Source organism: Mytilus galloprovincialis, chromosome 13 (assembly GCF_965363235.1).
Source record: "Mytilus galloprovincialis chromosome 13, xbMytGall1.hap1.1, whole genome shotgun sequence".
NCBI lineage: Eukaryota > Metazoa > Mollusca > Bivalvia > Mytilida > Mytilidae > Mytilus > Mytilus galloprovincialis.
This window is the reverse complement of record NC_134850.1, coordinates 73,150,158-73,162,675: the sequence shown is the minus strand read 5'-3', so window position 1 is coordinate 73,162,675 and position 12,518 is coordinate 73,150,158. Positions and strand designations below refer to the sequence as shown.

Below are 12,518 nucleotides of genomic sequence, written 5' to 3'. Positions count from 1 at the left end.
TTAAAGAGTTAACTACCTAGCTTATATGACTAAAATTACTCTGAACTTTTAAGCATTCTTTGATGGGTGCCACATGTGGAGCAAAATCTGCTTACCCTTCCGAAGCACCTGAGATTACCCCTAGTTTTTGGTGGGGTTCGTGTTGCTTATTCTTTAGTTTTCTATGTTGTGTCATGTGTACTGTTGTTTGTCTGTTTGTCTTTTTTTCATTTTTAGCCATGGCGTTGTCAGTTTATTTTCGATTTATGAGTTTGACTGTCCATTTGGTATCTTTCGTCCCTCTTCTTTGACACGCTTGGTTAAAAAAAAACACCAAATGAGCCAAACAGGGTAATACATGTATATGGTTGTCTTATATGCCACAAAGACAAGTGCCTGTAAAACTTGTCAAGAATCTTACTAATTGTACAATGACACGTTGTGTATGCAACTCCTCTGTGAAGAAGATTTTGTTTAAACAAACTTGCCTCAACAAAATTAGTATATATCTGGAAGTTTTCATAGTCTTCAACTATAGTCACATATTTACATTATTGATAGAGCTTTCAATCAAAGTTTTATTATTTATGGAATAATTTTATATTTTTTTTGTATTACTCAATTTTAATATTTGTTTACAGATTAACAGATCCAAAGACCAACTAAAGTCACACATTTACATTATTGACAGAGCTTTCAATCAAAGTTTTATTATCTATGGAATAATTTTATATTTTTTTAATATTTGTTTACAGATTAACAGATCCAAAGACCAAAAAGACCTACTGTGTTAGAATAGGACTACAGGTGTGGTTAAAACCAGGCTCCTATAAAGTTGGACCTCAGTCTTTAGGCTTTGATGAACAAATAGACCCGAAATTTAAAAACAATGAACTAGAATGGTCAACAAAAGAACGGGGGTCAATTATGTTACAGTCATTGTTAATTAAGATTGAATAAAAATGTTTTTTTAGTATCAAAAGTAAAAGGTCCATCATGTAACAGTCATTTTAAATTCATCATGAAGACTGATCCTTTTAACGGTAAGTTCATCATGTAAGGATCCTTAAAAAAACCTCCATCATTAAAGAGTCATGGTAAATCAAATATAAAAAGACTGGTCCTTAAAAAAACAGTCTCATCATCAAAGTCATTGTAAATCAAATGTGTTATGAAGAATGTTCCTTAAAAAAACAGGTCAATCATAAAACAGTCATCGTAAATCAAATGTTATGATGTCTAGATCTTTAAAAGGATTTATCATCTAAGTCATTATCTGGTTGAATGTGGAGTTAAGAAGACTTGGACAGTATTTCAATTTGAGTTGATAGAAGAGATTGTCTTTGTGGCATCATGTTTCCTCATCTGTGCCTCATTTTGACCACCCTTCCTGTATCACGTTAAACTTTAGGGTAGTTTATATTACCAGAAGTTTGTGGTCAAATCAACTTGAATCATAGTCTATATGCTTTTTAACTTTTTAACATTTATGCCAATTAAGAGTTTTGAACCTCATTTGTGGTTCGTCAGAAATGGAAAAGTGAGGAAGCTTTTGTTTTCCATGAATTTGGGTAACAACGTTTTGAAACTTTACAAATATACAAATAATAAACAGCTGGGCCATGAGCGCATGATACACCTGACGTCTTGTGTGGAAGTTTTATGCAATAATCATAAATAGTTTCTGAGAAAGTTTTAAGCAAAAACCATATATTGCTTTTGAGACATGGCGGGACATGTAAAAAACCCCTCCCCCTTTTTTACAAAATACGCAATAACTCAAAAATAAAATTTTGAATCATCACCAAAAAGTATACAGATATTAGGATTAATATAACTAAGAAGTGTTTAAAGTTTTAAGCCATAATCAAGAATCGTTTTTGAGATACGGTGCGACATGTGAAAAAAACACACCCCTGTTTTAGTTACAAAGTGCTGTAACTCAAAAAGTTTTAATCTTATTTTCACCAAAAAGTATACAGATCATTTGACCATCATAAGAAACAACTATGATAAGTTTCATGAAATTTGGATAAGTCATTCTCAAGTTACGGTGTGACATGTTTACGCCGGACAGACAGACAGATGGATGGACGGACGGACACAGGACATTTGTATACCATAATACGTCCCGTCAAAATTTTGACGGGCGTATAAAAAGGTGTGTTCTGACAACTCTCCACCAGAGTCGAAATGACACAGAAGTTAACAACTATAGGTCAATGTATTGCCTTTAACAATGAACAAAATTTAGACCACATAGTCCACTATAAAAGGCCTTAAATGACAAATGACAAACAATTCAAATGAGAAAGCTAATGGTCTGATTTTAATGTGAACATTAAAAGATGTATTCCTAATTATGGGGTTGACCAAGATTTCACATAGAAATTGGGTTTTTGTGATCAGGACATGGTCTCCTATGGTTATATATACTGTATTGAAATTTTGAAAAATCAGAAATATTTATTCCTTTGAACAAATCATCAGTCTGCCATTCCTTATCATTCATGACAGAAGCAGAAAATGACAAAGACAGATAACTTCAAAATAGTTTCAATGTCATGTGATAGAAGCAGAAAATGACAAAGATAGATAACTCCAAAATAATTCCAAGTCATGTGATAGAACAGAAAATGACAAAGGTAGATAACTCCAAAATAATTCCAAGACATGTGATAGAAGCAGAAAATGACAAAGGTAAATAACTCCTGGATAATTTCAACAGATATGTTAAGGTCCTCAACAGAACTTGACTAAATATTTCTTAGATTCCATGAAATACACTAAAAAAATCTCAACAATCTAAGTTACAAGCAATTTTCCAATGTATAGACATTTCAGATAAAATTAGGTTATCAAAACCACATGACTTTAATGAAACCACTTATCAGTTTTATGTTTTGAGTTTTTAACCAACACATTATCTTTTGTATTATGTTGGTTGAAAACTACATCTGTAACTTTCGAACATTTCAGGAGGCTTGTCATTTTCAATAATGACTTTTTAGGCAAATTTACTATAATTTATTTCCTATTGTTATAATTGTTTGTGTAAATTATATGTTGCTTAAAGATTAAATGTGAAAACAAGTTTGTCATGTTTCCTTTTATCTCCATTCAAATTATATGAGACTGTCATACAAGTGAGAGGTTAAGCAAGCTATAGAACCAGGTGCAATCCACCATTTTCTGCATAAGTATATTAGTATTGCTTATATTACCTAAGAAAACCCTATCATTATCCAATGAACCATAAAAACAGGTTCAAGGTCAGGTGACACCAGCATGACTGACATGTACATTTTACAATCATTCCATAAATCAAATAAAGCTGGTCTATTGCTTACGGTATATGAGAAATAAAACAAATCACAGGTACTCAACAAGGATCAATTTTAGGTCAGATTATTAGTTTGTGATTACCCTTATCTAGTTTATGGTGAACCACTAGTGGTAGGCCAATAATATTTGGGTAGGTCAATGATATTTGGTATGCAGTTGTATTAGAATTGGTACATCTCATTACCATGGAGATAATGTGGCCCTGCCCCCTCATTCATTGTCTATTGACTTTGAAACTTTGCTTAGTTTAGTACATGTATTTGTTTGTGATTAGGCCAGTTTATTGGGAACCACTAGTAGTAGGTCAATGATATTTGGTATGCAGTTGAACAAGAATTGGCATATATCTCATTTTAATGAAGACTATTTGGTCAGGCCCCATTAGCCATGGTCTTTGAAAATTTTGCTAACATTTCATGTATTAGTTTGTAATTAGGTTCGTTTATGGGGAGCCGCTAGTGGTAGGCCAATGATAAATGGTATGCAGTTGTAATAGCATTGGCTCATTTCATTTCCATGGAGATTGTTCAGCCTTGTACCTTCATTCATGATTAATTGACTTTGAATATTTGCATAACATGCATATTAAAGTATCACTAATTCAAAATTTGCATTATCAAAATAACAAATAGGCGAGACATATCTCTGTTAACAGTTTATTAATGTAAAATAATGATTGATACATACTGTTTTAGGCTTAACAAATGAATAATGCTATTAGTATTAAACTATTTGAAATCTTAAAAGAGTACAAACAACCAAATGTGCTTTTTCTGAAATCTCAACATATATCAAGGAACATGTATGTCCCTCCTATGGGAAACAAAAAAAATAAAGACAGTATTTGAATGTAAACTGTAAAAAAAAGCATCTGTTCATGCATGTATATACAATTCCATGGCACACTGAACATGAACTTCCACAACAAAATATGCGTTGTATGATCCTGTCGCCAACAAACATAGCAATGAAAGCTAAAAATATAACATAGGGGGTAAAATACAAGCTTTGTCTATTATCTTGCAAACTTGAAAAGGAAGAAAATTTAATACGAGTAGAACAAACAAATAGTTTAGAAATCTACCAACTGATCTAAAATAAACAAAAATCTTATTGGTACAATAGACAATATCAAATTACAGACTTATTTTCCAATTTAATACTATTTCCATGGGAAGGAAAACTGGAAGGACAATCCCTGCCTCAAAAAGCAAAACCAAGCAGAAATAGCCAGGCGAAAGTGCAGGATCTGACAATATTCATAATTACAGTGTGTGATCTGACAATATTCATAATTACAGTGTGTGATCTGACAATATTCATACAGTGTGTGATCTGACAATATTCATAATTACAGTGTGTGATCTGACAATATTCATAATTATAGTGTGTGATCTGACAAATAATTTCATTTCATAAGTACAATACACATTTTTGACAAAAACAAAATCACAAAGCATTTCATATGATACACAAAGAAAAATATAGTAATGGGAACTCTGCATGCCAACAAAAAAAATCACAGTTGTGACTTTGACCTTGACTTTATGTCTTTTGACACCCCTTGTCACATTATTGAAACAAGTTTGATAATTTACTATAGTAGGAGAAAAGTTTTAAAGAAAGCATCCAAAAACAACAATTGAATTATGACAAAATTACAATATGTATAGCACTACTTATGTACCAAAAAACATTTAAAAAATGGTATTTCCAATTCTTTTGGGCATTTACATCCAAGTTATGAAAAAGTTTCACATAAAGCTCAAAAGACAACATCTGGAAACAAGTTGCCTCAAATTTCAGTCTCCAAAGTCAACATCAGGACACCAAAACTTGACCCAAATTTCAGTGAATTGATAGCTGTTGTGACCTTGATCTTTTACTTATTGACCCCTAAATCAATAGGGCCAGTCATCTTTTTCCTATATGGGAAATATCTGACAAGTTTAGATATTAAATTAATGATAACTTAAAACATCATTTATTTTTAAAGGTAACCTTTTTTCTTAAATTTCATTCCATAATTGCTGTTTTGACAAAATAAATAGTGTTTTTCTCATTTCAAATATCAGTATTTAACCAACGTCATTGACATCATGTTCAAAAGATAACATCTGGAAACCAAAATTTAAAAACAATGCACTCTCTGAAATTTTCATAAATTAGGAAATTGACTGACTAAATGGTATTTCTTTTATCAAACTCTTTTATAAGTTTTTTTTACCTTTATATCAAGGTTTTAAAAACTTCTAATATTTCATTCATTCCAAAAACAAATAAAATGCTTCACTGAGTGTAGCCTGATACAACTGCAGGAAATGAACCCTGAACAGTTGGGGCAAATTTGGACACAATATCAACAATATTGGATGTACCTTGCAGAACAAATTTCATTATCTCTGATAGATATAATTCGTTGCTTTTTTTCTTCAAAATTTCTTCCCAAAAAATATGAACCCCTTAACTTAAAAAAAAATAATTGGTAATGTGTTCATCATGTTCATATTCAGAACTAATATAACTTTTAATTACTCATGTGCATGTATAATTGTCCAGACCTATTAATTATTAACTTGATTAGTGTTTATGACTAGAATTAATTTCTTCCAACAAATCAGAAAAAGATTTTCTATGGAAGTCTGGTATACCACTTTTCAGTTTATAGAACTGTAATTGTATATAACTTGCTGATGGACTGAAATCGACAAATGATTGATTAACTTCGTTCCAATCAATATCTGTTTCAAAAGAATAGTCTCCATTGGATAAAATATCTATCAACCGATGTGACTCTTCTTTTCCCCATGTTTTCAATTTACTAGCATTCTCATCAAGCTTTAAACATTTAGTGAGAAAGAAATGTTTCCTGCATTGATATCCCTGTCTAGTGGGTACTAGCTGTGCTACTTTCCTCCAAGGAATTTCCAGTTGTTTTATTTCATTCATGTTTTGTAAACCAGTTACTTCTCGTACTGCTTTAATTAAGTCTTCCTCTTCTTCCAAAGTCCAATTCCCCCTTTTTACTGTTTTAATTTGACGATATAATTTGTTCTTTACAGACATTCGGTCACGTCCCAGTTTGTCAGCAATTAACTGATATTTGCATGATTTGTTTTTATATTTTTTTGACAGTTTTTTTAATTTCTTCATTTCTACTTCAGAAAAAATTCCATTTTTCAAAGTAATTGAATGTACATCTCGTCGAAGTTTACAGTAACAGGAATCTGTTGTTCTATTTAATGACCTTGCAATGACCTTAAAGAAATCTGTCAATTTCATCAGAGTAATTAAATCCTTATTTCTCCTCCTGTCTAGTAAATCTAAAGGGTTTTTGAAAGCAGATTCATATTTTTCAAGATACGAATTCCAATTTTTGTACAGTTTTTCCTTCTCTTTATAAGTCCATTTCCCATACCTAATAAAATAAAATAAAATATCAGAAGCGAATGTTTAATTATGACCAGTATATGTAAGGATTTAACTTTATTTAATTAATTCAAGAAAGTAGCACCTCCCCCTTCCATCCCACCTTGATAAATTGACTAATAGCCATATCAGAGTTTCATTGACTGACCATAAATGATCATAAATTGAATAAATGTATAATCTATTCATCAGTATACCCTTCAAATTTCAGGTCATTTATTTCAAACTAAACAATCATTCTCATGACTGAGCTTTGCTTGGTAATGATGTTTGCACCTTCCATAAGAATATTAAAGCATCTTCCTTAGTATGTTCAACACAGTGTGAGTTTTCATTTCACTCTGTACTCATAAGAAATGTTCAATACCAATGCACATGCTTCATTTTATGTTCACTTTTAAACATAGCTGAAAAGCAAAAATAAACTATTATCACAGAGATATGTCTCGCCTTTTTGTAATTTGGATGATGTAAATGTTAAAATCAAAATAGCAGTACTTTAACATATTACACAAGTTATGGAAATATTCAAAGTCAATGAACCATGACTGAGTAACATGGCTCAACAATCTCCATCACAGGCACTTGTCTCAGAATTTTTTTTCCTATATACCTTATTATAATAAGGTATATTTTTCCTATATACCTTATTATAATAAGGTATATAGGAAAAATAATTCTGAGACAAATGCCTATGATCTCCATGTATTAAAATGAGATGTGCCAATACTAATACATGTACATCTGCATACCAAACACCATTGACTTATTATAAGTCGTTCCTAAACCTAAATACAAACATAAACTTGTAAACTATGAAAAACTTTCAAAGTCAATGAACCATGAAGAGGGGGTGGGGCTAAATAGCCTCCATGGAAAGGATACTTGCAATGCCAATAAATATGCATACCAAATATCATTGACTTAACATAAACAGTTTATCTTAAACTGATCAATCACAAACTAATGCATGTAAACAAAGATAAGTTTCAAAGTCATTAGACTGTGGCTGAGGGACAAGGCCAAATATTCTCCATGGAAATGAGATGTGCCAATGCTTATACAACTGAATACCAATTAATTTTGGCCTTCCACTAATGGTTCCCCTTGAAATGACCTTATCACAAACTAAGACTGATAACTTTGCAAAATTTTCAAAGTCAATAGACCATGACTAAGGGGGTGGAGCCAAATTATCTCCATGAAAATGAGGTGTGCCAATGTTTATACAACTGCATACCAAATATCATTGACCTACCCCTAGTTGCTCCACACGAAGTGACCCCATCACTAACTAATACATGTAAAATAAGCAAAAGTTTCAAAGTCAATAGACCATGACTGAATGGACAGGGCCAGATAATTTCCATGGAAATGAGATGTGCTAATGCTTATACAACTGTATACCAAATATGATTGGCCTACCACTTGTGCTTCACCCTAAAACTAGACCTAATCACAAACTAATACATTTTTGATGCCATCGCCGCCGTCACCGACGCCGGAAAATAGCATACCTATGTCTCGCTTTTTGACTCCGTCAAGGCGAAACGAAAAATGATGTAGGTAGTCTTGTTCTACACATTTTTTATATTTATCAAAAATAGGTTTCTAAAGCGGCAACCGTTTATACTTGTAATCGCTGCTCTTAAAAACCTACTTTCAATAAATAGCAAAAACGTGGAGAACAGCTTTTAAAACATGTAAAATATAAAAATAACCAAATCAACACATGTTGTGCATTGGTCGACTTTTTGTACTTAATAAATGATAATAAATAGTACAAGGTCATGCTTGTGTCCTTTCTTTATCCCGGTCAAGTTTTTTTACTCTGGGGCGGATCCAGCCATTTTAAAAAGGAGGGATTCCCGACCCAGAACTTTGGATACCATTCACATTCCATTCCTGACTTTCCTAAACCAAATTTTCATATTGAAAACTGGATAGTTTTAAATGAAATGAAATTATTAATAGAAATAAAAGAAATCCGGTAGATATCATTACTCTAATCAAAGCGCGAAAGCGCTGTAAAGGCAGTTAATTACAGGTTGTGTGTATTTCTAGTACAGTTATATCATTATCTTCCATAGAGCAGAGGTGGTTTGTAGTTATTCTGTTCCACATTCAATGTTTATTATATAATTCATATTTATCCGGAACTGGACCGATTTCTTAAATCACCGTATTTATCGACTTCCTATAATTTCTGTGACACCGTCCGCTTCAATATCTCAACACATGGAAAATGGACGACATTTTACTTTTCTGAGGAAATCGAGACATGCCACTGTCAAGTACGTTTGATTCAATCATAAACTGTGATAAATTTATCTGTTTAACTCCGTTATTTTTGGATAAGTGTTCTATAAATACATACGAACTGTAATATATTTATTTCCGAGAAATGAACTGCAAATTCTACTTTCGTTTTTGACTCGATTAATAATCTTGTATTTAACATTCATATTTGTAAAATATTGTATTTTTATTTCTTTCAGTTTACCAATTTACTGACTACTTGTAAACCTTTCTGGTGGAATATATTAATTACAATTTATCAAAACGAGTTGTGTTCGTTATATATTCATCGAGATTGCGATTGCAGTCACCTGGTTAAACTAGTTGAGTCCGGCTCAGCATAGTCAATTGACAACAACTTGTCTACACATCTCCTGAACAGGAAATACAACGGAGCATCGTTCGTAGCTGTTACCTTGACACTACGCAACACAACTTGTGCGTCCTAGGCAGCAAACCATCAAGTTGAACAAACACTGCCTACAGTTAGTTGATTTTCATCATGGATCCCAGTCACACGGAATAGCAAGAAGAAACACAGCTCCCAGAGGAAAATGTTCCAGATCTAGAACTATTACAAAATCCGTCTAACACAACACTTTCAGATGAAAATGTCGAAACTTGGTGAGTGCGTGACCTCACATATAAAGGTAAAGGAGTTTTCAAAGAAAAACGTGACAAGTTCTGTCAGGAAATAGAGACCCTTTGGTCAGATATAGAATCAGTTACTGTGAAAGTACTTTTATTCGTGGGGTACCAATTTTCGTGGTTTTCGTGGATGACGTTATCCACGAATTTAAGTGTCCAACGAAATAAAACAAACATTGTCCAAATCAAGACATGGAAAGATCCCATGTAGGTTTGACTACTGATATGATCTAGAGAATATATTGAATAACGCCAAATCTGAAAATGCTATATAGTAGTCATAGGGCAAACGCGCTATGAACTACAACTCCATGAAGGAGTATACCCATTTAATCTTTCAGAACATTAACTGTACAACTTTTGATCTTTTAATTCTCATAAAAATATTTTTGATCGATGAAAGTCAGATTTCCGTGTTCATTTTATATCCTCATAATTCTCGTACATATCGGAAATAATAATTTTATGCTGAGCTTAATTTTGATAAGAATTATTTAACATTAAGATACGTTTATAGCATTTGTTTTTGTGTACTGTTTTCTTTAGGTGACATGTTTATGGCCTAATTAACACCTTTGATGGTCTTAAATCTGTTGATCACTTTATCTAGGGTTAATTAGTGTTGTCACTACGATTTACCATTTTACCGGTCAATGTTTACTTTGCAATTTTCCTCAATCAAGACAATTTGTAACCTTCGTTTCTAAAGCTTCAATTTTCCAAATTTTTTTTTTAGAAAACTAAAATCCACGAATTTAAAAACCCACGAACATGTAAATATTTCTCAAACCACGAAAATTGATACCCACGAATTAAAGTACTTTCACAGTATTGGAGACCACCAAGCCTCCAAAAGAACTCTAACAACTTCTAACAGTACAGGATAAACTTATAAAAGCATGTACGAGTTATCGTAGACTCACAGACGAATATCTGGACTTTCTGAAAAGGACCAGGACATTGGAGAGTCAAAAAGACATAGACGCGTGTAATCATTCATTGGATTTTCGTCTGTCCCGAGTGGAGTTAGTCATGGAAACCTTACATGAGCATCGCCTTGCCCTTACAAAGGCTAAATCTACAAAAACAAAGACCTCAAAGGGTAAGAAAAGCTCGCACAGCGGTAGCTCCAATGTCTCTGACATGTCAAGTCTTGCACGGAAGAAGCGTGCCAAAGCAGAGGCTGCCAGAACTCAGATAGCCTTTGCTGAAAAACAGGCCTTGCTCCTAAAGCAGAAGGCAATGATAGAAGAAGACTCTTTTCAAGCAAAATGAAATTAAGGCCGAGTCGGAACAAGAAGCTATCAGAGCAGATCAAGAAGCCACAAGTAGAAATGCTGAGGGTGCACACCAGAAAGCTGAAATGAAACGTGAGGCCATACGCAGGAAAACTTTAATGGAACAGGAGGCTGCACGTGCAACACGGAAAAAAGCCGAAATTAAAGCTGCTATGAACATTCTAGAAGCACAAAGAGAAGCTGCAACCGCAGAAGCCGAGGCTCGTGTCCTGGAATACGACGGCAGCCAAGCCTTTAGCGATCTCCATGATGAAACTGAAGACCCTATCCAGTGTGTGCAAGAGTTCGTCAATAAGCATCATGTACCAACTGCTTTAAAGGAAGTAACAGGATTTCAAAAGATAAAACAAAGTCCCGTTAAGATTGAGCTGAGTCATGAAGCACCGGCGTTCGTGCCATCTGTGGCACTAAACTTGCCTTCACAAACACCTGCTGTCTTGCCCTCTGATACTGAGTCACCGGAAGTTACATTAATCCCAGTAACCGGTATACAAAAACTAGGCCTTTCAGATGATGTCCCTGCTGAACACCAAAAACAGGGTATTAAAGAAGAGATCCCTGTTGCACACCAGCAACAAATCAACCCCACATCGGAGATTACTAGATTTCTCTTGCGTAAGGACCTGCTTTTCTCCCGATTAACAAGCTTTAACGATCGGGCAGAATCCTTCCATACTAGGAAAGCAAGCTTCAAGAATGTGACTGATGAGTTACAAGTCTCTGACTCAGAACAGATCGATTTACTGATCAAGTGGCTCGGTCTAGAGTCTGCTAAACATGCCATTAGCATAAGAGCGTCGAACGCCAATCCTACAATAGGTATACAAAGATTATGGAAGAGGCTTGACGAGCGATAAGGTGCTCCAGAAAAGTTGGAAGCCTCTCTCAGGAGTAAACTCGACAAATTCCCAACCTTGACGAATAAGGACAACGCACGTCTATATGAACTGTCTGACATTCTATCAGAAATAGAATACCACAAGGAAAATCCCAAGCTGGGATGTCTGCTAGCTTATTTTGATTCACCGACCGGAATAAATCCTGTCATTGGAAAACTACCATATGGACTTCAGGAAAAGTGGATTAGTGGAAAAGTGTGCTTATAACGTGACTCTGTACTTTAAAAGATCCCGTCAGTATGATATTTGTCTATAATATGTCATTATGATATATTTCTATTATGAATTACTATATACGTTGAACCACAAACGTCAAAATCAATCAATGGCGTAGTGGAATTAACAATTTTTGGATTCTCATAAATTCTATGTATAACTTTTGAACTAGTTTGAATCTCGGTCTATTTCTGTAATTTATTCTTACATACTTTTGATTTTTTAACCCTGTATGCGTAAATTGCCTATGAAAATTTTAAAATTGTTTGTATGCACATTGAACAACAAATTTATGCGTACATTGCCTATGTAAATGTTACGTCAGACACTCAAATAAATCCATGTGTTCGTAGATAGGTTTTTGTGTCCTGTTAAATTGTTCCTTTTAAAGTTTTGGATTCTTACA

General features: G+C 33.6%; 2 protein-coding genes and 1 long non-coding RNA gene across 8 annotated transcripts in view; 2 read left to right on the top strand and 1 right to left on the bottom strand.

Annotated features, from left to right (window-relative positions):
* The window catches only part of LOC143055903 (neuralized-like protein 4), a 43,600-nt gene extending 41,359 nt beyond the window's left edge, over positions 1-2,241 (top strand). For all 6 annotated transcript variants that reach the window (XM_076228952.1, XM_076228953.1, XM_076228949.1 and 3 more), the window contains one exon: positions 735-2,241. In XM_076228952.1, coding sequence (XP_076085067.1) covers positions 735-939 — 205 coding nt within the window. In that variant the 3' untranslated portion in view covers positions 940-2,241. The remainder of the gene's footprint in view (positions 1-734) is intronic.
* Positions 2,242-2,573: 332 nt separating this feature from the next.
* On the top strand, positions 2,574-3,073 carry LOC143055905 (uncharacterized). The gene is made up of 2 exons (XR_012972165.1): positions 2,574-2,624; positions 2,680-3,073. It is a non-coding gene; the product is annotated as an uncharacterized LOC143055905 (long non-coding RNA).
* An 890-nt stretch (positions 3,074-3,963) lies between these two features.
* LOC143056406 (cyclin-D-binding Myb-like transcription factor 1) overlaps positions 3,964-12,518 on the bottom strand; it is a 45,941-nt gene continuing 37,386 nt past the window's right edge. The window contains exon 3 of the mRNA XM_076229496.1: positions 3,964-6,742. Coding sequence (XP_076085611.1) covers positions 5,905-6,742 — 838 coding nt within the window. The 3' untranslated portion in view covers positions 3,964-5,904. The remainder of the gene's footprint in view (positions 6,743-12,518) is intronic.